The 26,071-nt window shown below is 35.6% G+C and overlaps 2 protein-coding genes across 2 annotated transcripts; one reads left to right on the forward strand and one right to left on the reverse strand.

Moving 5' to 3' along the window:
* The first annotated feature begins 301 nt into the window (after window positions 1-301).
* Window positions 302-4,544, forward strand: LOC107593808 (cytochrome P450 2J5-like). The gene is made up of 9 exons (XM_016283682.1): window positions 302-608; window positions 926-1,088; window positions 1,493-1,645; window positions 1,727-1,887; window positions 2,265-2,441; window positions 2,554-2,695; window positions 2,773-2,960; window positions 3,142-3,283; window positions 3,789-4,544. The coding sequence occupies exons 1-9, from the start codon at window positions 417-419 to the stop codon at window positions 3,962-3,964; spliced, it is 1,494 nt and encodes a 497-aa protein (XP_016139168.1). The 5' UTR covers window positions 302-416; the 3' UTR covers window positions 3,965-4,544.
* Window positions 4,545-6,500: 1,956 nt separating this feature from the next.
* On the reverse strand, window positions 6,501-22,988 carry LOC107593867 (protein Hook homolog 1-like). Its single transcript, XM_016283745.1, has 19 exons — window positions 22,801-22,988; window positions 18,276-18,361; window positions 14,237-14,309; window positions 14,077-14,127; window positions 11,984-12,116; window positions 11,789-11,856; window positions 11,614-11,676; window positions 11,428-11,511; window positions 10,024-10,032; window positions 9,856-9,943; window positions 9,436-9,502; window positions 8,809-8,949; window positions 8,630-8,717; window positions 8,442-8,473; window positions 8,255-8,337; window positions 7,932-8,032; window positions 7,534-7,635; window positions 7,322-7,390; window positions 6,501-6,698 (listed from the first exon to the last, which is right to left on the reverse strand). The coding sequence occupies exons 1-19, from the start codon at window positions 22,843-22,845 to the stop codon at window positions 6,543-6,545; spliced, it is 1,539 nt and encodes a 512-aa protein (XP_016139231.1). The 5' UTR covers window positions 22,846-22,988; the 3' UTR covers window positions 6,501-6,542.
* Between the last annotated feature and the right edge of the window lie 3,083 nt (window positions 22,989-26,071).

The raw sequence follows: 26,071 nt of genomic DNA on the forward strand, positions 1-26,071 counted from the left end.
CTCTGGGTGTGTGTTCACAGTGTGTGTGTGTTCACTGCTGTGTGTGTGCACTTTGGATGGGATAAATGCAGAGCACTAATTCCTAGTATGGGTAACCATACTTGGCCACATGTCACGTCACTTTCACTTTTCATAAACTCCAACAGTCCGAGGTGGTCTGCTCGTCTCACTCAATAACTCAATCTGAGGAAGACTTCCTATTAAAATTTATGAACATATTAGCTGTCATACATTTGACACTCACTCATTTCTCACACAACAAGAGAAACGTAATCCATCAAGATCTTGTCTAACTCAGAGTTCATTTTCTTTTACAGCTATTGAGCCAGATGTGAGGGGAGTGGACAAACAGATGGACAAAGGCTGCCTGTCCAACATACATTCTGCAAACCTCGCATTTTCCTTCTTCGCCTGTCATGGCGTTAACTGCAATTCTCGAGATTCTTGATTTTAAGGGACTACTGCTCTTCGTAGTGGCTTTTCTCTTGGTGGCAGACTACGTGAAGAACAGAAACCCACTGAATTACCCACCCAGCCCTTTCTCTCTTCCGCTCCTAGGAAATGTCTTCAACCTTGACTCCAAGGAGCCACATATATATCTGACAAAGGTGAGCAGACAATATTGACACTTCTGGGTTGACAGGACAGGACTCTGTTAAAATCTAAGAAAATAAAAAAAAGAGCGATACGATGCATGATAGTGGATATCGCTTTTACTTAAATATTATATATATATATATATATATATATATATATGCACACTTACTTATATATAAAAAAGTAGAATTTCATAACAGTTGTTAAAATGGTGCATGTCTTTCAGATTATGCTTGCAGTTTGCTGACAAAAAATATTTATGAACCCAACAATTTGCATTAGTTCCAGTCACATGCTTCAAACTTCTCAAATGTTGTTTTCCTCATAGCTAGGCCACGCATACAACAATATATTCAGTCTGCGATTAGGAAGAGACAAAGTGGTGTTCATCACTGGTTATAAACTGGTGAAGGAGGCCCTGGTGACTCAAGCTGAAAACTTTGTGGATCGGCCCTACAGTCCAGTGCAATCACGAGTCTATTCGGGCAATGGTAGGTCAAATGGTTATGACCTATCAAAAGAGTTCAGCAAAAAGCATTGTTTATTGTGAATCTGAAGAAGCGAGCCCCCTTTATTAACAAAAGATAAACATTCTTTTAAATTGTGAAACTCAAGTAGTTACATCATTTGGAGCTGTTATTTATTTCTAAAATAAATTTTTTAAAAAGTATTTATAACTGTCCCAAACTGTTCAGACTTGTCCTACAGCTTGGTAAAAGGTTGCAAAAAATTGTCTTACATAAAATGAACAGAAAATAACACAGCTCATATAATTTTTAGATCAAGCTCCAGGAACTGACGATTATCATCTTCTGAAGTTTACGTACATACTTTCACTGATTGTTTTAGTATCCAACGGAACACGATTATGTACTGATTATTTGTGTCTGGACAGCTGGACTCTTCTTCAGTAATGGTGAAATGTGGAAGAAACAACGGCGCTTTGCTCTGTCAACACTGAGGAACTTTGGGTTGGGAAAGAAAACAATGGAGCTGGCCATCTGTGAAGAGAGCCGCTTCTTGCTAGATGAGATTGACAAACAGAAAGTTACACAATACCTGGTTTGCGTGTATATAAGAATCCATTTAAGGTAAATAACAGGACTCATTTACTTTTTGTCTTTCTCAGGAGCTGCTTTTGACCCAACAATCCTGTTCAACAATGCTGTTTCCAATATCATCTGTCAAATGGTGTTCGGCCAGAGATTTGATTATGCAGACCACCAATTCAGGACAATGCTAAAATATATATCTAAAAGCATTCAATTAGAGGGCTCCATTTGGGGCCAGGTAATGAAATAAATAATTTTAAAGAAATAGTTCACTCAGAAATGAAAATCTGCTCACCCTTAGGTCATCTAAGATGTTGATGAGTTTGTTTCTTCATCAGAACAGATTTGGAGAAATGTAGCATTATATCATGTGCTTCCAAATAGATCCTCTGCAGGGAATGGGTGCCTTCAGAAGGATCCATTGGTGAGCAATTTTCTCCAAATCTGTTCCGAAGAAACAAACTCTTCTACATCTCGGATGACTTGAGGTTGGGTAAATCTTGAGCAATTTTTTATTTTTGGGTGAACTATTCCTTCAAATATCTATTCAAGATTAATTCTGGTCATGCAGCACCAGTACAGACACATGAGTAAATAAAAATGTTTTTCCTTCAGCTCTATGAAGCATTTCCAGCCATTATGAAGCATCTTCCTGGGGCTCACAATGACATGTTCAGTAACTACAAATTATTGCAAGCCTTCGTTAAAGAGGTTGTTGTCAAACACAAGGCCGAACTGGACCCCTCAGAGCCTCGGGACTACATTGACAGCTTCCTTATTGAGATGATGCAGGTAATACAACTATCAAAATGACAGGAGAACTTCAAACTAGCCTCTTGCACTTGCATTTATTTGTAGGAATACAGCAACTTTACTTTAATTGACGTCTTCCATCCCTGAACAGAAGCCACATGAAACAACAGATGGTTTTGATGAAGAGAACATCGTTCCATGTGTTCTAGACCTGTTTCTAGCCGGGACCGAAACTACATCCACCACATTATGTTGGGGTCTCATATACCTCATCACTTACCCAGAAGTACAAGGTGAAAAATACACTCTACAAAGAATCTATGCATAATCCATAGATAACTGACATTTGAATTGATGGTATTAATTGTAGAAAAAGTCCAGGAGGAGATTGACAGAGTGATTGGACGCTCAAGGGAGCCGAGTATATCCGACAAGGTCAACATGCCCTACACTGAGGCTGTCATCCATGAGATGCTGAGATTCGGAGACATTGTACCAATGAATGGCTTGCGGGTGGCTGACAAAGACACAAGCATTGGAGAGTGCTTCATCCCAAAGGTGAGTGATACACGTTCATTTATTTAGCTAACTTTCTATCTTGCTATTGTAAAAATAATATCAATACCAAAAGAGATTAATTTGGCTGATTGACAAAAAATGGTTCCCTCTGAAAGGGATCAATGTGATAATTTGTCTAAATTATGAAATCTAACTCTTCCTATTTTATTGTTTCAACCAGGGTACAGCAATTTTACCCATATTGCACTCTGTTCTCTTTGATGAGAATGAATGGGAGACACCCTACAAGTTTAATCCTGGGCACTTTTTAGACAAAGAGGGCAAGTTTGTGAGGCGGGACGCATTCATGGCCTTTTCTGCAGGTAAAGTGAAAACAGAAGTACAAAAAGAGACTTTATGATGAATTATTTACACTACCATTCAAAGGTTTGGGGTCAGTAAGGTTTTTTGTTTAAAAAAAAAAAAGTATATTTTTATTCAGAAAGAATGCATTAAATGTATCAGTGACATTAAAGACTTTTATATTGTTACAAAAGTTTCTATTTAAAATAAACAATGTTCTTTTGAACTCTCTATTCACCAAGGAGTCCTAAAAAAATGTATTGCAGTTTCCACAAAAATATTAAGCAGCACAATATCGTCCAAAATTGTCTAATTAGAATGACTTCTGAAGGATCATGTGAAACTGAAGACTGAAGTAACGAATGCTTAAATTATTAATTATTAAATTCGAAAAATATTTCACAATATTACAGATTTTACTGTATTTTGATCAAATAAATGCAGCCTTGGTGAGCAAAATCCTTGTTTTCAATAATAATAAAAAAGCTTATTTACATTAACGTCTCCCCTCTGTCTCTCTCGCAGGAAAGAGGGTCTGTCTGGGGGAGCAGCTCGCTAGAATGGAACTCTTCCTGTTCTTTGTCATTTTATTCAGAAAATTTCGATTTTCAGCTGCCGAGGGTGAGAAACTCAACCTTGATGGAGTGATAGGAGTAACACGCACCCCACACCCCTTCAAGATCCATGCAACGACACGCTGAACAAACCATACTCACTATGAGAATTCTTTTATAGCAATACTTCAATATTATAAAAAAAGATATAATACACATTAATTAATATTACATTATGTTTGTTTAACATGTCTAAGAAAACAGATCAGTGGAGATTATGGCCTTTCTTTTGCTGACTCACTTCTTGTTTGATTAAAGGGGTGTGAGAGAATGCATCTTTAGTCCCATATCAAACCTGCAAAAACCTGCTTAGTAATGCCTAGTTTACAAAAACTAATAGTGTTGGATGAACATTGCCCTAGAAAAAAATAGAGAAAAGGCCATTGCGACAAGTTAAACATTATAGAATCATCTAGCTGTTGGCACTGATTTCAGATGAAGGGGATGAAGTTCAAGTTTTTAAGGTGACAGATAATGCATAGAGAAAAATAATAGTCAGCAAACAGAAGCAAGATTTTGCTGTGATAATAAACAATGTTGAAATCCATATTGTAACAATTTGTTTGTGTTGATTTTTTTGTGTGCCCTCTCAAGGCTGAGGAAATATTGCCTCATCCATTTGTATTGGCTGGATTTCTGATCATTAAAACAAGCATTTTATTGTGTATTCATGTGAAGGCAAATGCTACCCGTGCAAAATATAACATATTAAGTTTTTTGTTTTCATATATTTCATTTATTCAAATTAAATTAAATCCGAGTGTAAATTCAGCACCATTAGTGACACGTAGCGGGAAATGTTTAAATTAGTCGCCATCTAGTGGTGAGACTTGAGTAAAAACTTCAACCTTGGGATCATTAAAACGCAAGAAGGCAGTATTGCAAAACAAACTTTAGAGTGTTTATTCATCACATGTAAATGAAGGCTGCAAGTGCTCTTTAACTCCAAATATTACTCTAATACCATATGAATCCAATCTTATTATTTATCATCTCTCACAAACAATGGCAGTGCTCATAAAATTGAGTACACAAATTTAAGAGTTTTTCCTTGGAACACATCATACATAAATATTAGCATTTCAAAAAACATTAGTATTTACCCATCACAGGCCAAAAAGCCTAGTTGAATAAAACACCAGAAAAGACAAATCAGAACCGCAATGATTAACCTTACCATTTAAAACAGAATTAAGAGTACTGTATCTCCCAACATAAACAGAGTGTGTTTTATTCGAAATGCAACAGCTAGTCTATTAGCAGATAGCTCAGTCGGGTCAACCTAAGCAGGAGCAGATTTTCACAATACAGCAAAAGCCATTTCATAATGCAGCTATGTTTTACAAGTCATGCATATATATTTAAAGAATGGCGTACAACACATTCAAAGCCGTCACAGCAGTTTGCTATGGCCTCCTATAATTCTGTGCTGGTGTTCAAATCCTGATACTTGAGGTCTTCACACAGACAGGAAACATTAAGTGGATAAAAAAGGCCCTTCTGCTTGTTAAAAGAGCATGCAAGAGTCCTATCACAGTCAACTGAATATAAAATACCATAACCGACTGAATGAAGCACCTGGATTCAGATTTAATTAATTAGAGTTATTATATGCATGTCTTTTTAATGTATACATTAATGTAGTTTTAATGCATGTTGTTTGAGAAAGTCACTGTAATAGGAACAAACGAAGAATTTTGGTGTCCAGCACCAAATACATTATCATCCTGATCGACGGATTTTGATTGGCTAGGGCAAAATGTGCAGTCTGCATATACTTTCAATGTTTTATATAACATACCTGCGCAATTACAAATATATTCCACGACTGCATAGTGTATCGTTGGAAGTCATTTCTAGCAAAAGCATGCATGCTACCATTACAGGATGCATTAAATGCATTTCTTCCCGCACAATCTGAGTGAGCCTGACAAAAGTGACCTGTGACCTTTAGTATGGATGCTGGTTCAGAAGTGACCCTGCTGCAGACTGTTACAGGTGCATGTTTAGTACTGAAAGTGAAAAAGACTGCTACTGTACATAATTGTGTGCTGTAACTTTCATCAGAGTTCAGCCCCTTATGTACATTATTATACACGTGTAACTGTACAGAGTGATCACATGGGGACATGCTAATGTTCATCATGGCAGGCTTGTCCCCTTGTTTAGAAGTGTACTTAAGGTCACTTGAGTGTACATGTGCGGGAAAGAAGGAGAAGAGCTGGAAGCTGGGAGGTACTGAGGACAAGGTTACTTGGAAGAAGTGGCAGGCATGTTGATGGACATGGTGCGCCGGGCGTTGGTCACCTGACGTTGCTGAGCCAGGAAGGACTGGCCGGGTGACACTAGAGAGTTGGATCGCCCGCTAAGCCGTGACTCGATTGCAATCTTCTGGAAGTTCAAACTCTGTGTTTTGCACAATATGACAAAAGAAAATTCCAGAACATAAGCAAATTACTGCAGACTGTTTCTTTTAAAGTTTTAGATATTTCAAGACATTTATTTCAATTTAAACTATCAACTAATAGGGACATTTTTAAGTGACATTTTGACATCACTATTTTGAAGAATGCTGGTAGCCAATATCGCCAATACATGTCTACAGACAAAGACTATACGGGAAAGAAGGAGAAGAGCTGGAAGCTGGGAGGTACTGAGGACAAGGTTACTTGGAAGAAGTGGCAGGCATGTTGATGGACATGGTGCGCCGGGCGTTGGTCACCTGACGTTGCTGAGCCAGGAAGGACTGGCCGGGTGGCACTAGAGAGTTGGATCGCCCGCTAAGCCGTGACTCGATTGCAATCTTCTGGAAGTTCAAACTCTGTGTTTTGCACAATATGACAAAAGAAAATTCCAGAACATAAGCAAATTACTGCAGACTGTTTCTTTTAAAGTTTTAGATATTTCAAGACATTTATTTCAATTTAAACTGTCAACTAATAGGGACATTTTTAAGTGACATTCCATAAAGGGATAGTTCACTCAAAAATGAATTATGTCATCATTTACTCACCTTTTACTTGCTTCAAACCTGTAAGAGTTTTTGTGTTCTGTTGAACACAAAAGAAGCTATTTTGAAGAATGCTGGTAGCCAATATCGCCAATACATGTCTATAGCTACTTTCAACTGCTTGGTTACAAACATTCTTCAAAATAGATTTTTTGGGTTCAGCAGAACAAAGAAACTCTTACAGGTCTGGAACAATAAGAGGGTAATGTAAATTATGACAATTTTTGTTTTTGGGTGAACTGTCCCTTTAAATAAAATAATAACAAACACATACATGCATAAATAAATCATTTTTATATCATCTTTAATTGCAGCACCTTAAATTGAAATATACAAACAAATAAATGGCTTACAGAATCTTAAATTGAATAAATAAATAACAGCATATTTAATTTACACTGTACTTTGCAAACTATTGAGTCCTGTCTCTGTACCTTATTATACCAAGCTGTCACAATTAACTTCTCTTCATATTCCCTCAGTTTGGCCTGCTCACACTCCCGCTGAGTAAAGAAGAGAAGATGAGAAAACATATGAGTGAAAAGAGAAAGAAACAACAAAAATAATTCAATTGTGAGTGAGAAAGTAAATCTGAAATTGCTAGATGTAAATAACATGTAAAACAGAGAAGAGATGCCTGCTCTACCTCCAGAGCAATGATCTTCTTCTCTTTTTCAGAGAGCTGCGCTTTCAGTGACTGAATCTCTGCTGAGGCTGGATTTAGCTTGGGATCCAGAGCTCGTATCACCTTGGAAATGCACAGTATGATGTAATTTATGAGTAATAACTCTGTTATAATAAGGCATGTAAAAGAGCTTAAAATTATGCAAGAATGCATATATTGGCTGGTTAAACCTGTAGTTATTTAATATGCAGAGTATGACAGAATATATCAAGTTTTCATCAGCTCTTAATTTTACATGATTCAATAACATGAAAATATAGAGGACTTCAAAATGCCTACAAAACTGTAACAGACCAGAGCATAAGACAGTCAGTGGTAAAGCAGGCTATGTATTTTAGAGCTGCAGTTAATGCAAGTACATCACGGGCTTTCTCCAGGTACATCTTGTATCGATCCTCCATCGCTCTCATGTCCTCATCTTTCTTCTTCAGTGCTGCAACCAGCTCATCCATCTTCACACCTGAAAGTGACATTTATCTCTAAAACTGAGAGGAACTTTAAAGATTTAAAGTTTAAAGACTCAAAAAGGATCATAATATCACTCTATATCATGGACATCAAAGTTTACAGTTTGACACAAAGTTGATGGTTTGAGTGGGTGTATGTGACTCAGTCTTTTTCTGAGGTCATGAAAAGCAATGTGGGATAAAATAAAGGATCAGGTCGAAAGTTAAAGGCTAACTGGTTTGAGTAGCATCTGGCTGGAGGTCCTCCAACAGCTCTTTCTTCTTCATGATTTCATCTTGTGCTTCATTCAGTTGCACCCTGGGAAAAAAACATAAGGACCATCCATTTCAGAAAGTGCATAAGATGCTCAAACATAGCTAAACCAACAAAGAAATCAAATTTGATTAAATGTCTAAACTTACATATGAGCATCCAGCTTCCTTTTCAGATGAGACTGTATGAAAGCAAACATACAATGCGACTTTTTAATGAAAAGTACTACTTCCAGAATGAAATCAAAGACTAGATAATTTGCAAACCACATGCTCATGTATCACTGACAAAAAAAATGGGCAAAAACAGCACCACCAAGTGGTTCAAACACACTTACATCTTCAGGTTTGGCTCCTTGTGTCTGCAAGGCCTTCTGCAGATCCTCTACCTGCTGCTGGAGTTCACCGATTCTTTCTCTGTTTAACCTTAATACACATAAACAACACATGTTCATATGTAGAAAAGCTACTGTATGGTTCGATAAGTTTACATTTGATATATTATGTCAATCTGTACCTGTTCTCAGTGTCCAGTTGGCTACGTCCGCGCCGGGCCTCCTCCAGCAGCTCCTGCAGCTCAGTTATGCGCTCATTCTCTGACTCCTCCTGCTGCAGCCGCAACATCTTGTTCTCATGCTGCAGACGAATGAACTTCTCCCTGGAGAAGCAGAAAAACACATCAACATATACAAAATACATGTATTTATACTTCAATGATAGCTAAGATTTTATATGCACTCTAGATGTATGTGAATCACAAAGACATTAGGTTCAGAATACTAGTCTTGCTATTCACCTTCTGTTTGAAGTGTGATATTAAAAACAGTAGTAAACACAACCATCTCCTTCACTCATTATTTGATCAGACTCCCAAATATGAAGACAATTCTGAACAAAATTAATCACAACTTTCCATTCAAAGAATCTTAAAAAAAGATCAGTTTCCACAAAACTGTTTTCAACATTGATAATCATAAGAAATGTTACTTGAGCACCAAATCAGCATATTAGAATTATCAAGTGATACTCAAGCCTGGAGTAATCTACTTTACCCTTACAGGAATAAATGGCATTTTAAAATCCATATTTAAAATTAGGAAAAAATTTGCAAATCTGTATGCTTTACTTCCTATATATAACATACCTGTACTCAATGGGCAACATCTCAGCTGCCAGGTTATCATGGCTTGGACTTCCTGTTTGATACTTTCCTGTGAAGTGTGAAATAAGCACACGTTCAAGTTTAATACCATCTTCTAAACTAAATTTTCAGTTTGTGTTTACTGAGCTGTGAAGTGACCCAGACAGATCACTTGAGCTGGGCTGAAGGCTGCACTGTGGTCGGAATATAAATCTAACAGGCTGTACTGCCTCTGAACTAGCAGATTTGCTTGAATTTAAATTGGCTACGCCAAACGAATCACAGGAGTGGGAGGAACTGTTATGGCTCTCAGCAGAGCCCGCCTGCACTGATTCATGTCTGTGAGCAACAGTCTTCATTCAAATGCAATCTTTTCCTAGCGGCACATGGCACCATTGCCAGGTGTGGTATCTGCAAACATACTTGCGTGTAATAGCTGGTCCTGTTGGGCCTGAGTGCATCGCAGCTCTTCATTAGTCTCTCTGAGAGTGTCCCGCTCAATGCTGATCCTCTGATGAATCACACACAAATACAATGGTCACAAGGTTTTGGCATGTGTATGAGTAATTGCAGGTGAATATGTCAGTCTACCTCTTTCTCCTTTAGTGGTTGTGTGTATACACATAAACTCCAAATTGATGCAGTTTTATACTTAATTAGCAAATTAAATTAAACAAATCCGCTGTTAATGTTAAGCATGTTAAACCTCCCACACCCCAACAGCAAATGCGTATTATTCTTGTTTTAGCGTGTACTAGATTTGCATTTAAAAACATTGTGCTGCCCCACTACTCACCACAAAAGGAAATAAACCAGTTTACAAAAAATAACAAAAAAAACATACTTTCAAAACTAACTAAACATTAAATAATTTATCCATTACAATTGTGTGTATACACATAAACTCCAAATTGATGCAGTTTTATACTTAATTAGCAAATTAAATTAAACAAATCCGCTGTTAATGTTAAGCATGTTAAACCTCCCACACCCCAACAGCAAATGCGTATTATTCTTGTTTTAGCGTGTGCGCCAATATATAACCCAGTAATTTCAGCACTGAATCCATGAGCTCTTTTTGCCACACAAAACCCCCAGATAAGACCTGTTTTTCAGTGGTTAGATTGGTTAGTGGCAACGCAGTGTTTTAGTTTCAGTTAGGCTAGGTTGCCATGCATTTGTTTAAACTTACCTCTCATAGGCCATGGATACTTTTACAACTTAATCTGTCAAGAATCAGCAACACATGAATTTCTAACCCATTTATGTGCACAGGAAAATTAACATAGCAGTTCAAATCCGGCAAATGACCTTTAAATGTACTATATTACAACAATTTCCAAAAGGAAAATAGATACCTAAAAATGTCATGAAATACTGTACATGACAGATTATTTATTTGTAAAGCTAAAAAACACAGCCTCTGCAGAAACAAACAAAAAATACTTGCACTTATAGGCAAAATCTGTTCATCCATAAAGGTGAATGAACAGAACAGCAGAAACCAGAAATGCTGTTCACTGACACTTACAGTCTGCAAACATAGCCACTTAAACAAATGCTGTCTCTGGATTTCTTTGACCAATGCCTTTTTTTATGTCTAATATTTCAGCACCTGTGTATATTCATATCTAAAACAAATAATAATAGTAATAATATTTATGTGCCATTTTGGTTTCGATGCATGAACAAATTGTGCCACAATCTTACTTAAGTCTGTCACAAAAGTATCAATAGTTGTCAAGCAAGCTTTATAGCAGAATTGAGTTCATAATTTATAAAATTTGCTACTATGACACGGTTATAGAACTGAATAATGACATTGCTTTTTTTGTAGAGCTGCTTTACAACCTAAACTGAAGTCATTTCATTACTGAGCTTTTCCTGTTTATTACTGTTAGGCCCTTTGAAATCTGTATATTACTGTATATAACTTGTGACTTGACTTTTAACATTCCTAATATTATTGTATCTTTGTTAATACAAACCCCTCACCTGCATGTCGAGCTCCTGACAGCGCTGTGCCAACTCTTCTTTCTCTGCCATGACTTCAGTCAGATCCTCCAAGGCTTTCTTTAACTACCAAAAAACCAGCATCATTAAACAATACTACAATATACTACATTTAACAACAATATCAACACTGACACTGTGATGATGTTATATGTCTGTATTTTTTACCTGTTTTTCAAAATCTCCAGGATATTCTGTTCCTAATTTAGACACAGTCTCCTTGCTCATAAGCTGTAATCAATACAAAAAGCTTTGAAATTCATTTAATTCTTTTTTAAAGAATATATATATATATATATATATATATGACCACTTAAAAACACCTGAATAAAATGAATCTGACCTCCTGAATAGCAGTCATCACCACATGCTGTACAGATTCCTCCAAAATCATGATAATCTGGACATAATCTGAACAACAAAATAATCTCACAAGGTTAAAATAATGAAATATATATGCATCACCAGGAAAATAGCTGTACATAATGATAGTAAATAACAACATTTTAAGGTTTGGGTGAACTATCCATTTAACTACCTTGTTTCCTGTCACATTGGACTGCACACCCCAGGATGAGCTGCAGGAGGCGTCCCAGCTCTACCTGATCAGACTGCTCTACCACACGCACCAGATCAGGCAGAGGGAAATCTGTGATCTGCTGAGCCAAAACCTGAACCCAAAGTGATCAGAACACATACTCATTATTAGAATGAATCAGTTTAAGCAGTTATTGAATCTTTGAAATAAATTATGAAAACAAATTGCAGGCATTAACACAGTCATACAATTAAACCGTCCATCATGTGACTGTAGGAATGTGTGAATTCAGAATGCTTTGTGTCAGATGAAAGGTTAATTCTGAAAGGTGCAATAGGTGATTGTCTTCAGAAAATTTTTTTGTTATGCTGGTTGAAAGTCTCTACACATCCCGATAGCAATCATTAAGTTAATTGGTCTAAAAATGTATTTATCTGTATTTATATATTTTGTGGAAAGCGTAGGACCAAGAAATGTTCGTCCAATCAAAACGCTCGGTCTGAGCGTTTTAATTGGCTTTCCTACCTGCCTGTCAACGTATGTATCTGCATACCTATCATGTGACTGTAGGAATGTGTGAATTCAGAATGCTTTGTGTCAGATGAAAGGTTAATTCTGAAAGGTGCAATAGGTGATTGTCTTCAGAAAATTTTTTTGTTATGCTGGTTGAAAGTCTCTACACATCCCGATAGCAATCATTAAGTTAAGTGGTCTAAAAATGTATTTATCTGTATTTATATATTTTGTGGAAAGCGTAGGACCAAGAAATGTTCGTCCAATCAAAACGCTCGGTCTGAGCGTTTTAATTGGCTTTCCTACCTGCCTGTCAACGTATGTATCTGCATACCTCTGCGTTTTTTTATAAAAGTTTATAAATCTAAATGTTTTGGCTCAAAATATGACATACATTTAATAAAGTTTGAAAAATTGGATTACAAAGGTAAAAAAAAATAAAAAATTTAAGGAGTCAAATATCGCCCTATAATGGGACGGTTAATTTCTGTCATTTTTCTGTGTTCCTAAAAAAAATTATCAAAAAAGAAATGTAAGCTTAGAGGCCTTAAAGGAATTTTTTTTTTGTTATGCTGGTTGAAAGACTCTTCACATCCCGATAGCAATCATTAAGTTAAGTGGTCTAAAAATGTATTTATCTGTATTTATATATTTTGTGGAAAGCGTAGGACCAAGAAATGTTCGTCCAATCAAAACGCTCGGTCTGAGCGTTTTAATTGGCTTTCCTACCTGCCTGTCAACGTATGTATCTGCATACCTCTGCGCACCTTGTTCGCGCAGACAGGATACGTCATCAGCACGTTCACGCATGCCGGTGAATGACACATCATGTAGCCCAGCGGTTCCCAATTCCAGTCTTCGCGCCCCCCCGCTCTGCATATGTTGCATGTCTCGCTTAGTTAACACACCTGATTCAGATAAACAGCTCGTTAGAAGTGAGCTACGTGCATGAACTGTGTTCCGATTGACATGCTCCCTGCACAGTGTTCTTTGCTCCATACTCCCTGAGCAGGGGAAATCCGTTGAAGTTTACTTCACTTTGGAACATTCATTTACGGATTTGCGCTGCGCAGCATCTTCACACACAGACGAAACTTACTAGAGAAGTGTGAAGTGTGACATAATATACCTCTGTAAATAAATACTATTTAAATTTACATCTCGCACAATTTAATGCCCTTTGTATGGAACATATACGCTCGCTTCGAACTGGAATCATGGTGGAATATCCGGTGATGTTCACTTCGCAGGGCACTTACGGTCAAAAAGGAGCATTACTGTCACATACTGATCTGGAGTGTGGAGTGTGCATAGATTTGGAAGAAAGAAAAAAAGACAGAAAAAAAACTAGATTCTATCTATTATTGGGAACCGCTGATGTAGCCTATTGTAGTAATGTTGTCTCTGGTATTCTGGTCTGTGAGCGTATATGCGTTCAGGGGGTGTGGCTTTGGACAGCGATTGCAGGGAGTGTGGGACATTCGCTTTCAGTGCTATCAGGCTAAAGTTAGCATTTCCCAAGATCTCCTACTGCACCTTTAAAGTCTGACTGATGATATCTGAAACAGTGTGTCATTTACCTCATTATAATAATCAACAATCATCTGCAGGATCTTTTTTAGATTGTTCATCTGTAAAAATGGCGAGAAACAAAGACTTTAGCTTTGACTAACACATTATATTTGGCATGTTCTCAAAATTAGATTTAAGCACAAAGGCATAAAAGAAAAATAAGTCTACCGTGAGTCTCACATTATCTCCAACATCCTCTTTAATGCGGGCCAGCCAGCTCTCATTGAACCATGAAGGATCTCTGTAATTGAAATATATTGATCAGTGCAGCACAGTCTTATCTAATTCAGATACTTTTAGAGGCTTTCATTCAGATCAGTTGGCAAAATGAAATCAAATATATTTTGTTCTTATCCCTTCCTACTTTAATATAATCAGAATTACATCACACTCTCAGGCTCTCCAGACTCTCTGATAAAAATATATAAATTTCACTAAACTTGAATGTTTATTCAACAAAAAATAATGTGTTTCAGGTAGACATGTGCCGGTATTCGGTAATGCGATATATCACGATAATGAATATGCACGATATTGTTATCGTGGGCACTTAATTATAATAATTATTTATTACAAATTATTCAGAATTTTGAATGCATTTTAAGAATACTTTTCCCATTAACTGGTCACAACACTGCTGTATGCTGCGTCACAGACGCATGCGCACTCAGATATAAACAAGCACGAATGAGAAGCGCATGGCGGAATGCGTGAGACGCTCTGGATGACAACACATTCACTGACAGCAGATGGAGCTGAACAGCAGAAATGCAGCCGTTACCCCAGAAACCCCAAACGTATTTAAATGATTTAAATAGCCATTTCGATTTTTGTATTCGCTATGGTGTTAATCACAGCGTCAAATACTTAAATATTTAGACTTAACAGACTATTTATTTTCATACTTTTTTACATTTTAATCTGGACTACAACCACTGATCACTATATATAGATCAGTGACTACAACACACCCTAGATATTGTTTGAAAGTGTTTTGATTCTTTATTGTTCGTCACACTTTACATTAGGGCTTCATTAGTTGACATTAGTTAATTCATTAGTTAACAAACTGGCAATGAAAAATTCTTCTAAACATTCATTAATCTTAGGTAATTCCAATATTTAATAACACATTCTTAAAATCAAAAGTTGCAACAGTGTTATTTAATGAACTAACATGAACTAAGAGTTGTATTTTTTAACAAAGATTAATATGCAAATGTAGGTATTGCTCATTGTGAATATTAATGCTTTAACTAAGGTTAACTAATGAGATCTTATTGTAAAGTGATACCTATTGGTCTTTATAATTCTTTTGCACTTTAATCAGTGTACATTTAAAAAATTTAGCCTATAAATTTTTTTGTGTATTGCTTTATTGTTGGCCTATTTAAATGTTCAGTTATTTTTGTTATAAAAAATTATTAAACCTGTTATACTGTATTATGATAACACTTTTTTGCAACTAAATTTCAATATCGTGATAATACCATATACAGTGATAAAAGAATTAGCAATTAATCGCAACATGAAAATTTGATACCGGCATATCCCTAGTTTCAGGTAATATGACTGAGGACTACCCACAACCCAACGCAAGTCATAAAATATTCACACACTGACAAGCTGAGATATAAATCTGTAATGCTGACCTGGAAAAAACTAATCTGATTTAGTAGAGCAAATAAGGAAACAAAAAATGGGGGCGAGTGAGAAATGTAAAACACAGTTAAGTATGAAAGGATGAGTCAAAGAAACACTGCAGATCAACTGGTAGTACATGGCACTAGCAACGTTGAAGTCATGGGTAATGAAATAAATACAACGAAAGCTATATAAGTTGCGTTGAATAAAAGCATCTGCCAGTGAATAAATGTAAACACACTCACATCTGATGCAGAGCCTGAGACATGGCTGCCCCTGAGGTCAGGTCCTTCACTGTCTTACAGGGGGCTGCAGTTTTGAAGGTTTGCAGCTGAGGCATATACAAAAAAAAAGAAACAAGTACTATAATAGACAATGATAAACTCAGTGGTGTAAAAAGTACCTGAAAGCCATACTCAAGTACAGATAGTACAGAAATCTTACCAGAAAATTACTTTGGTAGAAGTTGAAGTCACCGTTCAGAATATTACTTGAGTAAAAGTCTTAAAGTATGTTATATTTATTGTACTTAAGTTCGAAAAGTTTTTAATCTTAAACGTACTTAAGTATTGAAAGTAAAAGTACAAGTAAATGCAAAATGGAAAAGAAGCAAATAAATATATATAAAAAATGTTCATGCACTGCTTGTGTTCAGCAGTAGCAAGATTGTGTTCAGTTTTAACTCTTTCTTCCATTTTGTATTTTTGGGTAAGAATAAGAAGCACTTCATCCGGTACTTAGCGTCTTTCATTCCAACATAAAACATTTCTGGAATCTGCATCTGAAATAGCAATTAGATGTATTCACACAGTTTAATGTATCTCAGAGGGGGCATGGATGCATTTAACCTGCAGTTACAGATGGATAAATAATGTTTTGTTTGTAACATAAAACGTTGAATACTGATATTTAAAATGATTTAAAACATGAAAAAAATAGTAGAAATGTGAAATTAAAACCGCCAGTAGGTGGCAGCAAGTGACTGTTAATGGGTGAGTCATTGAGATTCAACTGATTCATTCAAACAGCTGATTCATTCAGAAACAAAGCATTTGACTGTGTTAATGAGTGAATTACTGAATCATTTTTATCAACCGATTCGTTCAAAAAGCTGATTCATTCAGTAAGTAAACACGGCCCACTGCTCAGAGACGCAAAACAGTGCTGTGATCTCTGTTTGGAACTATTTTCGTTGGCAAAATTGAGCAAAAACAAGCAATATTATGTCTAAAATGTAAGACACTTATTGCTTTACTGAACTTGTATAAAATGATTATTAACCGTGTTATCATGCTGATATCTGCAGAAAAACGGCACTCTTTACTTGATATAGATCATGCTAGAAAAAATAAGCTTACATTTTTTTTTATAGTTTAAAAAAGCTATAAAAAAATATAGCTTCAAAACCGCTCTTCAGAAACCTACGGGTGATGTCACGGACACTAGGCCTAATGTTTTGTTTTTAACATAAAACGTTGAATACTGATATTTAAAATGATTTAAAACATGAAAAAAATAGTAGAAATGTGAAATTAAAACCGCCAGTAGGTGGCAGCAAGTGACTGTTAATGGGTGAGTCATTGAGATTCAACTGATTCATTCAAACAGCTGATTCATTCAGAAACAAAGCATTTGACTGTGTTAATGAGTGAATTACTGAATCATTTTTATCAACCGATTCGTTCAAAAAGCTGATTCATTCAGTAAGTAAACACGGCCCACTGCTCAGAGACGCAAAACAGTGCTGTGATCTCTGTTTGGAACTATTTTCGTTGGCAAAATTGAGCAAAAACAAGCAATATTATGTCTAAAATGTAAGACACTTATTGCTTTACTGAACTTGTATAAAATGATTATTAACCGTGTTATCATGCTGATATCTGCAGAAAAACGGCACTCTTTACTTGATATAGATCATGCTAGAAAAAATAAGCTTACATTTTTTTTTATAGTTTAAAAAAGCTATAAAAAAATATAGCTTCAAAACCGCTCTTCAGAAACCTACGGGTGATGTCACGGACACTACGTCCATGTTTTTATACAGTCTATGGTTTGTATCCATCAATTTCCCATTCCGTTTAAAGAATTTAACTCCATTATAAAGGCGATTCCTGGTGGCATATTTTATAGATATGCCTGATGAAAGCTTCTCTCACCCATGAGTCATGCTCAAAACAACTTTCACAGTTATGTTTGGGAGGTGTTTCGCTTTTAAGTAAAGAATGTAGTAATTCATTTATTTGTCAACTTTCTCAATCTCGAAACTCAATTTCTCCAAAAGGGAAACTTTTGGGGGGTTCTAAAATAGATAACATTCAATGGAGGAAAACATGGAACTAATCTGATTTAGTAGAGCAAATAAGGAAACAAAAAATGGGGGCGAGTGAGAAATGTAAAACACAGTTAAGTATGAAAGGATGAGTCAAAGAAACACTGCAGATCAACTGGTAGTACATGGCACTAGCAACGTTGAAGTCATGGGTAATGAAATAAATACAACGAAAGCTATATAAGTTGCGTTGAATAAAAGCATCTGCCAGTGAATAAATGTAAACACACTCACATCTGATGCAGAGCCTGAGACATGGCTGCCCCTGAGGTCAGATCCTTCACTGTCTTACAGGGGGCTGCAGTTTTGAAGGTTTGCAGCTGAGGCATATACAAAAAAAAAGAAACAAGTACTATAATAGACAATGATAAACTCAGTGGTGTAAAAAGTACCTGAAAGCCATACTCAAGTACAGATAGTACAGAAATCTTACCAGAAAATTACTTTGGTAGAAGTTGAAGTCACCGTTCAGAATATTACTTGAGTAAAAGTCTTAAAGTATGTTATATTTATTGTACTTAAGTTCGAAAAGTTTTTAATCTTAAACGTACTTAAGTATTGAAAGTAAAAGTACAAGTAAATGCAAAATGGAAAAGAAGCAAATAAATATACATAAAAAATGTTCATGCACTGCTTGTGTTCAGCAGTAGCAAGATTGTGTTCAGTTTTAACTCTTTCTTCCATTTTGTATTTTTGGGTAAGAATAAGAAGCACTTCATCCGGTACTTAGCGTCTTTCATTCCAACATAAAAGAATCTGCATATCTGCATCTGAAATAGCAATTAGATGTATTCACACAGTTTAATGTATCTCAGAGGGGGCATGGATGCATCAGTTACAGAGTTACAGATGGATAAATAATGTTTTGTTTGTAACATAAAACGTTGAATACTGATATTTAAAATGATTTAAAACATGAAAAAAATAGTAGAAATGTGAAATTAAAACCGCCAGTAGGTGGCAGCAAGTGACTGTTAATGGGTGAGTCATTGAGATTCAACTGATTCATTCAAACAGCTGATTCATTCAGAAACAAAGCATTTGACTGTGTTAATGAGTGAATTACTGAATCATTTTTATCAACCGATTCGTTCAAAAAGCTGATTCATTCAGTAAGTAAACACGGCCCACTGCTCAGAGACGCAAAACAGTGCTGTGATCTCTGTTTGGAACTATTTTCGTTGGCAAAATTGAGCAAAAACAAGCAATATTATGTCTAAAATGTAAGACACTTATTGCTTTACTGAACTTGTATAAAATGATTATTAACCGTGTTATCATGCTGATATCTGCAGAAAAACGGCACTCTTTGCTTGATATAGATCATGCTAGAAAAAATAAGCTTACATTTTTTTTTATAGTTTAAAAAAGCTATAAAAAAATATAGCTTCAAAACCGCTCTTCAGAAACCTACGGGTGATGTCACGGACACTACGTCCATGTTTTTATACAGTCTATGGTTTGTATCCATCAATTTCCCATTCCGTTTAAAGAATTTAACTCCATTATAAAGGCGATTCCTGGTGGCATATTTTATAGATATGCCTGATGAAAGCTTCTCTCACCCATGAGTCATGCTCAAAACAACTTTCACAGTTATGTTTGGGAGGTGTTTCGCTTTTAAGTAAAGAATGTAATAATTCATTTATTCGTCAACTTTCTCAATCTCGAAACTCAATTTCTCCAAAAGGGAAACTTTTGGGGGGTTCTAAAATAGATAACATTCAATGGAGGAAAACATGGTTATTAAATACTGTATACCCAATAAAGTGAAAGAAGTGCATTTAAAAATGTTGCATAATATATACCCTTGTAACGCTGTTGTGTCGAAATTTTGTGATGTAGCTGATATATGCACCTTCTGTAAAAAAGAAAGTGAAGATATTTGTCATTTATTTTTCTCTTGTAATGTTTCATCACTTTTCTGGAAAGATTTGAGTTCCTATTGTTTTTCTAAAGTTAATATGAACTGTAATTTACACATTAAGGATGTTGTTTGCTTTTTTGAAAACCAAAACAAATCTTTAGAATCTGCTGTTAACTTTCTTATCCTTGTGGCAAAATTCAATTTTAACAAACAAAGGTTTCTTAAGAAAAGACCTACTTTTATAGATTTCTTATGTGAAGTAGAACATTTAATTAAATCACTAAGAGTAATTAATAACAAAAAATGTATTTCTTTTTTGAAGAGATATGATGAGATCTTTCATGTACCGTGATTAATACTTGTTTTCGTGTTTTACATTTTTTTTATTATTATTTTATTTTTTTAAATCCTCTTTTCTTTATTTGTTCTGTTCCTGCCTTTCTTCATGTTCATAAAAAAGCGGTTTAAATGCATCTTTCTCTTTTAACTGTCATTATCAACTTCTTTTTTTTCTTCTCTTCTCTTCCATATGTTCAGATGACATTGGATGTATTGTTGATACATTATGTGTAATGTATGCAAAGTTGTTATTCATTAATGTCAATTGAATTGTTCGCAATAAAAAAATAAAAATAAAAATACAGTCTATGGTTTGCACACGATCAAAGCAGGAGTCTGACTTGCAAACGCCAGACCACTGATTCGTCAAACCTGCTTTCCTGCAGTCCGTGCTCTTCTGACTTTTGACTATTTTGTAGTAAGTAACGAATATGCTTCAGGGAAATGTATCAGAGTAAAAGTATACATTTTAATTAGGAATTGTAGTGGCGTAAAAGTAAAAGTTGTCTGAAATATAAAAACTCAAGTAAAGTACAGATACTCCCAAAAAATACTTAAGTACTGTAACAAAATATTATTACTTCCTTACATTACACCACTGGATAAACTACAAAGAATATGCATGAACACAGGGGTTCCCAAACTTTTTTTTGTCCACTGAACCACCTTATATGTAAAAAATTTTGGCTACTTGAGATATTGTTAATAAATTAAAAAATTAAATCACACATTAATATTATTACCTGTAATAGTTAAAAAACGTTTTATTTTGAATAATTGTTGTGTAGTCATTCTGACACAGAGGATTTTCTTTTCCCTGAAAATGCTAGTTAATGTTCGTTTAAAAATAAAAATACAGTCTATGGTTTGCACACGATCAAAGCAGGAGTCTGACTTGCAAACGCCAGACCACTGATTCGTCAAACCTGCTTTCCTGCAGTCCGTGCTCTTCTGACTTTTGACTATTTTGTAGTAAGTAACGAATATGCTTCAGGGAAATGTATCAGAGTAAAAGTATACATTTTAATTAGGAATTGTAGTGGCGTAAAAGTAAAAGTTGTCTGAAATATAAAAACTCAAGTAAAGTACAGATACTCCCAAAAAATACTTAAGTACTGTAACAAAATATTATTACTTCGTTACATTACACCACTGGATAAACTACAAAGAATATGCATGAACACAGGGGTTCCCAAACTTTTTTTTGTCCACTGAACCACCTTATATGTAAAATATTTAGGCTACTTGAGATATTGTTAATAAATTAAAAAATTAAATCACACATTAATATTATTACCTGTAATAGTTAAAAAACGTTTTATTTTGAATAATTGTTGTGTAGTCATTCTGACACAGAGAGGATTTTCTTTTCCCTGAAAATGCTAGTTAATGTTCGTATTAGTCTAACTTACCAACTTTGCACCCACAGGCTATAACAACATCCAAAACATTGATTCATGGATTTACTGATTGATTTACCATTTTTGCACTTTTTGGAAAAAAAAGAAAGAAGTAGTAATTGTAGAGGAGTAAAACAATGTGCTAACTGAAAGAAAACAAAGTGACAAAAACATTAAATCCAGGTAATTTTTTAGGGCCAGTCATTTTTGACCGTAAACACTAAATTTGGAAAAAGCACAAAGGTTAATTTTACATTTGATTGAATTATTAGTTTCTTATCAGCTTGTCATTTGGGAAACCCTGCATTACTACAATAAAAGGCTAAATCACCACTGACAGCATGATAGTATATTTAATAGAAAATCCTGGAGGTTTTGTACATTTAAGTTTTGTCATCCAATCTGCTTTGACATAGCATATAGAACTCTCACTAAAGAAAAACACAATTAACATTAACAAAATGCTCCATAATGTTGTTAAGGGATGTATTTACTAAAGAACTTTTACACTACAATAAAACATTTTTATAAACTCCAGTGACATACATACATATATATATATATATATATCTGTTGCATCTTACAAGTCTTTCTGAAAACTATCCAGAAGGGGCCTTGTTGTAAACGCAATGTAAACACAGTCATGGATCAGAGCCAGAGAATCGAGAGCACGCGCCGCATGCGATCACACACACCAGTCCAAAATCAAAACGCCATCCTATTAAACTGAGACCGGGAATATCTGATTGCATAAGACACATTCCACAAATACTCTAGCTAACCAGATTAGTCGTCTAAATCGGATGAGGATGGAGTTGGCTGTAACTGTTGGTGTTGCTTACATGTCTAACCGCATTCTGAGGCTGGTTTGTCTTTATGATTTTTGTATATAACGTTATTGGTGTCGCGTGTTGGACGGGTGCCGCTTGGAGAAATGAGCGCATTTTTAAAGGTTGCAATGATGCACCGCAGACCCCGTTGGTTTATAAGAGCAAGTGCACACATCTAAATGTCTTATTTCCGGTATTTTTTGACCATGAAGGAAACGACTACCTGTAACAGGTAACGCTATCGTCAAGGATCTGACCGCAGATAAATAAACGATTCCTGATTCCAGTGACCTTTAGAGCTAAACTAAAAGATAGGATCTTACCCAAATAATCAGGCTCTCGCACAGCACCGTTTTATTTAAATCCATATCTCCTCTGTGCTATGGGGGAAATATTTCCGTCCACCTGTCAACAATGCGCTTCCCCTTCCCACCTCGCGTGTATTTCATACATGCTCACCAGCACTACGTTCACGTCTATTGCGTCTACGCACTAATTGATACGTAAAGGCTTCGTGAATGTCCGCCGCGGACACATCGCGTGCTGCGTTGATAAGGATTGGGGGATTGACGAGATCAAGAGCGCAACAGCAAGAAATAAAACACCAATGGTGTACTGAGTTCAGGACACCGTGTAGCCAATCAAAACAGAGATCCGAAGAGACTGGCAGAGCAGAGAACACGGATCATGTGGAATAAAGCGTTTGGTTTCCACACTATGGAAACAGAATAGGCTATGGGCACCTAAAAAGTGAAAATAAAATAGCCTACAATGTGTTACAAAATACTGTCAAATTTATCATCAAAATGCACAGATTCATCCAAATAAGCACGCTTAAAAAAATATTTAGCCTTAAAAATATTAAGCCTATAAAGACATATTTAAAATGCTAATTTAAGATGATCAGCTGGTACCATCTTGGACCAGCAACAAACCAAAGGTGGTCAATCTGAAATGTAGCCTAGTAGGCTAGTTGGTCATCCAAAAAATGATCAGCTATCGCCATAATGATCATCTTTGAACAGGTAGCCTAATGATTATTTTATTATACCAGCTATGACCAGAAACCATTAAATCATGTTCCAAATCATGCAAATCATTATCATTTTTCAATACTTATTGGGTAAATCTGACAATTTTTTATTTGTTTTAATGTAGTTATTTTTACTTGTCATCCCATAGGGACATTCACTTTTATGCACAGATGCTTTATGATCAACAGCTCCCAAAGACAGGTTTTTTTTAAGTAGCCATTTATTTATTTTATTGCCACTGCCACTTATACAAATATGAGTTAAGCTACACTAATGGTACAGAATAAAGGTGACTAAACCTTCAAATTAACTTATTTAAAAAACAAATAATTGAGAAAAAATGTAAAATTGAGTTTAAATAATGATGTACATACTTTAGATTTACACTGATTTGTGTTTTCTGTTGTTAAACATTAACGTCTCTCAATCTTTTTATTACCTTTTTGTAATAAAAACATAAGATAAGATTGTGATGTGAAGTCACATGCGTTTACCTAGTATGGGATGAGCACATGTGGGAATACGTCATATACAAAATAAGAGACACATTAGTGCCTTTATTGCAAACAATTGTATAATATATAAATAGTTAATAATCAATAGAATTAGAAATAAAAATAAATAAAAATAGATAAAAATAGATAAACTGCATACCTTTAAAGTTTAGATAAATTATTTCTTTTATTCACTCCATTTATAATTTCACCATAAAGCCACATTTGATAACATTAAATTTCGTCTTCAACCTGTTAACCACATGGGACAGCGTAACTGGTGGCAGTATTCCTTAACTGACATGACACTGGACTTTAAACCATGACAGCCTCCAGATTCTCATTTGGCCCTGGGTCTTTAACCCACCCCTATGCCATCAAGGCCCTTGTGGATCAACAGCTGCTATTTTCAGCCACAACGACCTTGCGGTTTAGGCAAAAACGAGAAAGGTAAATATTAGCTTGAGAAATTTTTAGCATAAAGCTCCAGGGCAAATGCACTGAAATGGAGCCAATTTGGAAGTGGGGTAACTAAGTTACAAAAGCTGTCTCATCAATAAAGAATGTTGATAGATATAAGAAACTTATAAATAACCCACACATGATACACTCTATTTGAGGGTCAATGTGTAATATAATAAGCCTATAGTATTAGTGTAGTATTAAAGCAGGTGTAGATTGTTTTAACATGCTGGATTGCCCTGCATGATTGTTCCAGGCATCCCAGTGAAATGCCTTTCTTTGTTCATCCATATGGGACAGTGTAGATTGTGTAAACGTACAGTAAACCATTGACAGGTTAACCAGACACCTAACCTACTTAAAATAGGAGGAGACTTACAACCTGTGTCTTTGAACCTGTGATAGTGGTCACATGACATAAATACAACACTGGAGACCGAGAAATCAGTGCAAATAGTCAATAAACAGATTTTCACATGCATTAACATTTTGTAGAGGTCCGTAAGGTTGCAAGCAAGTTTCCTGAATTTCGAAAACCCAACAGGGAGTCATTGTAGTTACCTAATCTCCAAAAAAGGGGACTGATGCCCTGGTCAATGATTAACCCGTCTGTCAAATTTACTGTGTACAATGCAGCAGTGAGAAAGCATTCCAGTCTCTGCCTTCCACAAGAGAAAGCAACTGAATTACGAACAAGAAACATGCCCACCAGCCACAGCTTCCACAACAGGTGAGAGAGACAAACTCTTTGGGTTAGATTTGTATTAATTATATTTCATGCACATTTTTGTGCCCAGTAATCCAATCTGAAACTGTCTGCTGTGTAATGTTTAAATGCTGCCATTGGAGAATTTTGTCTGATATAAGGCTATATTTAAACATTTTAATGATATGCAGCATTATTCATTTTATAAATAATTAAATATTTATATATAGCTATACATGTAATATGATGAAGTGTTGTGTCCTGAGACTGCAGGTTAACTGTGTTATGGTATTGTGGGGCAATAAAAGGCACCACACAGAAACTAAATATTATGACATCAGACAGTTCAGTCATGTCAGTCTAACTTTATTCAGTTCTAAACTGAACTCAGAGTCTTACAATTCTCAAATACTTTCACATAGGATAATTTTCACAATGTTGTGTTGTTTTAAAGACATAGGATGCTGTATAAGATAACATAACTGCAGGATATCAAGCTATAATAAGATGCAAATATAGTTATTTTCATATCAAAGGCAAATGTTAGTTCAATAGTACTGACATATTTCAAAGGCTGATGTACTTTAAAGGGGTCATATGATGTTGCTAAAAAGAACATTATTTTGTGTATTTGGTGTAATGAAATGTGTTTATGCAGTTTAAGGTAAAAAAACAGATTATTTTCCACATACTGTACATTATTGTTTCTCCTCTATGCCCCACCTTTCTGAAACACGTCGATTTTTACAAAGCTCATCGGTCTGAAAAGCGAGGTGTGCTTTGATTGGCCAGCTATCCAGTGCATTGTGATTAGCCGAATACCTCAAGCATGTGACAGAAATGTTATGCCCCTACCATACTGTGCTGCCCTGTCCGGCCGGAGTGACGAGACAAAAAC

The sequence above is a fragment of the Sinocyclocheilus grahami genome, unplaced genomic scaffold (assembly GCF_001515645.1).
Source record: "Sinocyclocheilus grahami isolate Dianchi unplaced genomic scaffold, SAMN03320097.WGS_v1.1 scaffold176.1, whole genome shotgun sequence".
Lineage (NCBI taxonomy): Eukaryota > Metazoa > Chordata > Actinopteri > Cypriniformes > Cyprinidae > Sinocyclocheilus > Sinocyclocheilus grahami.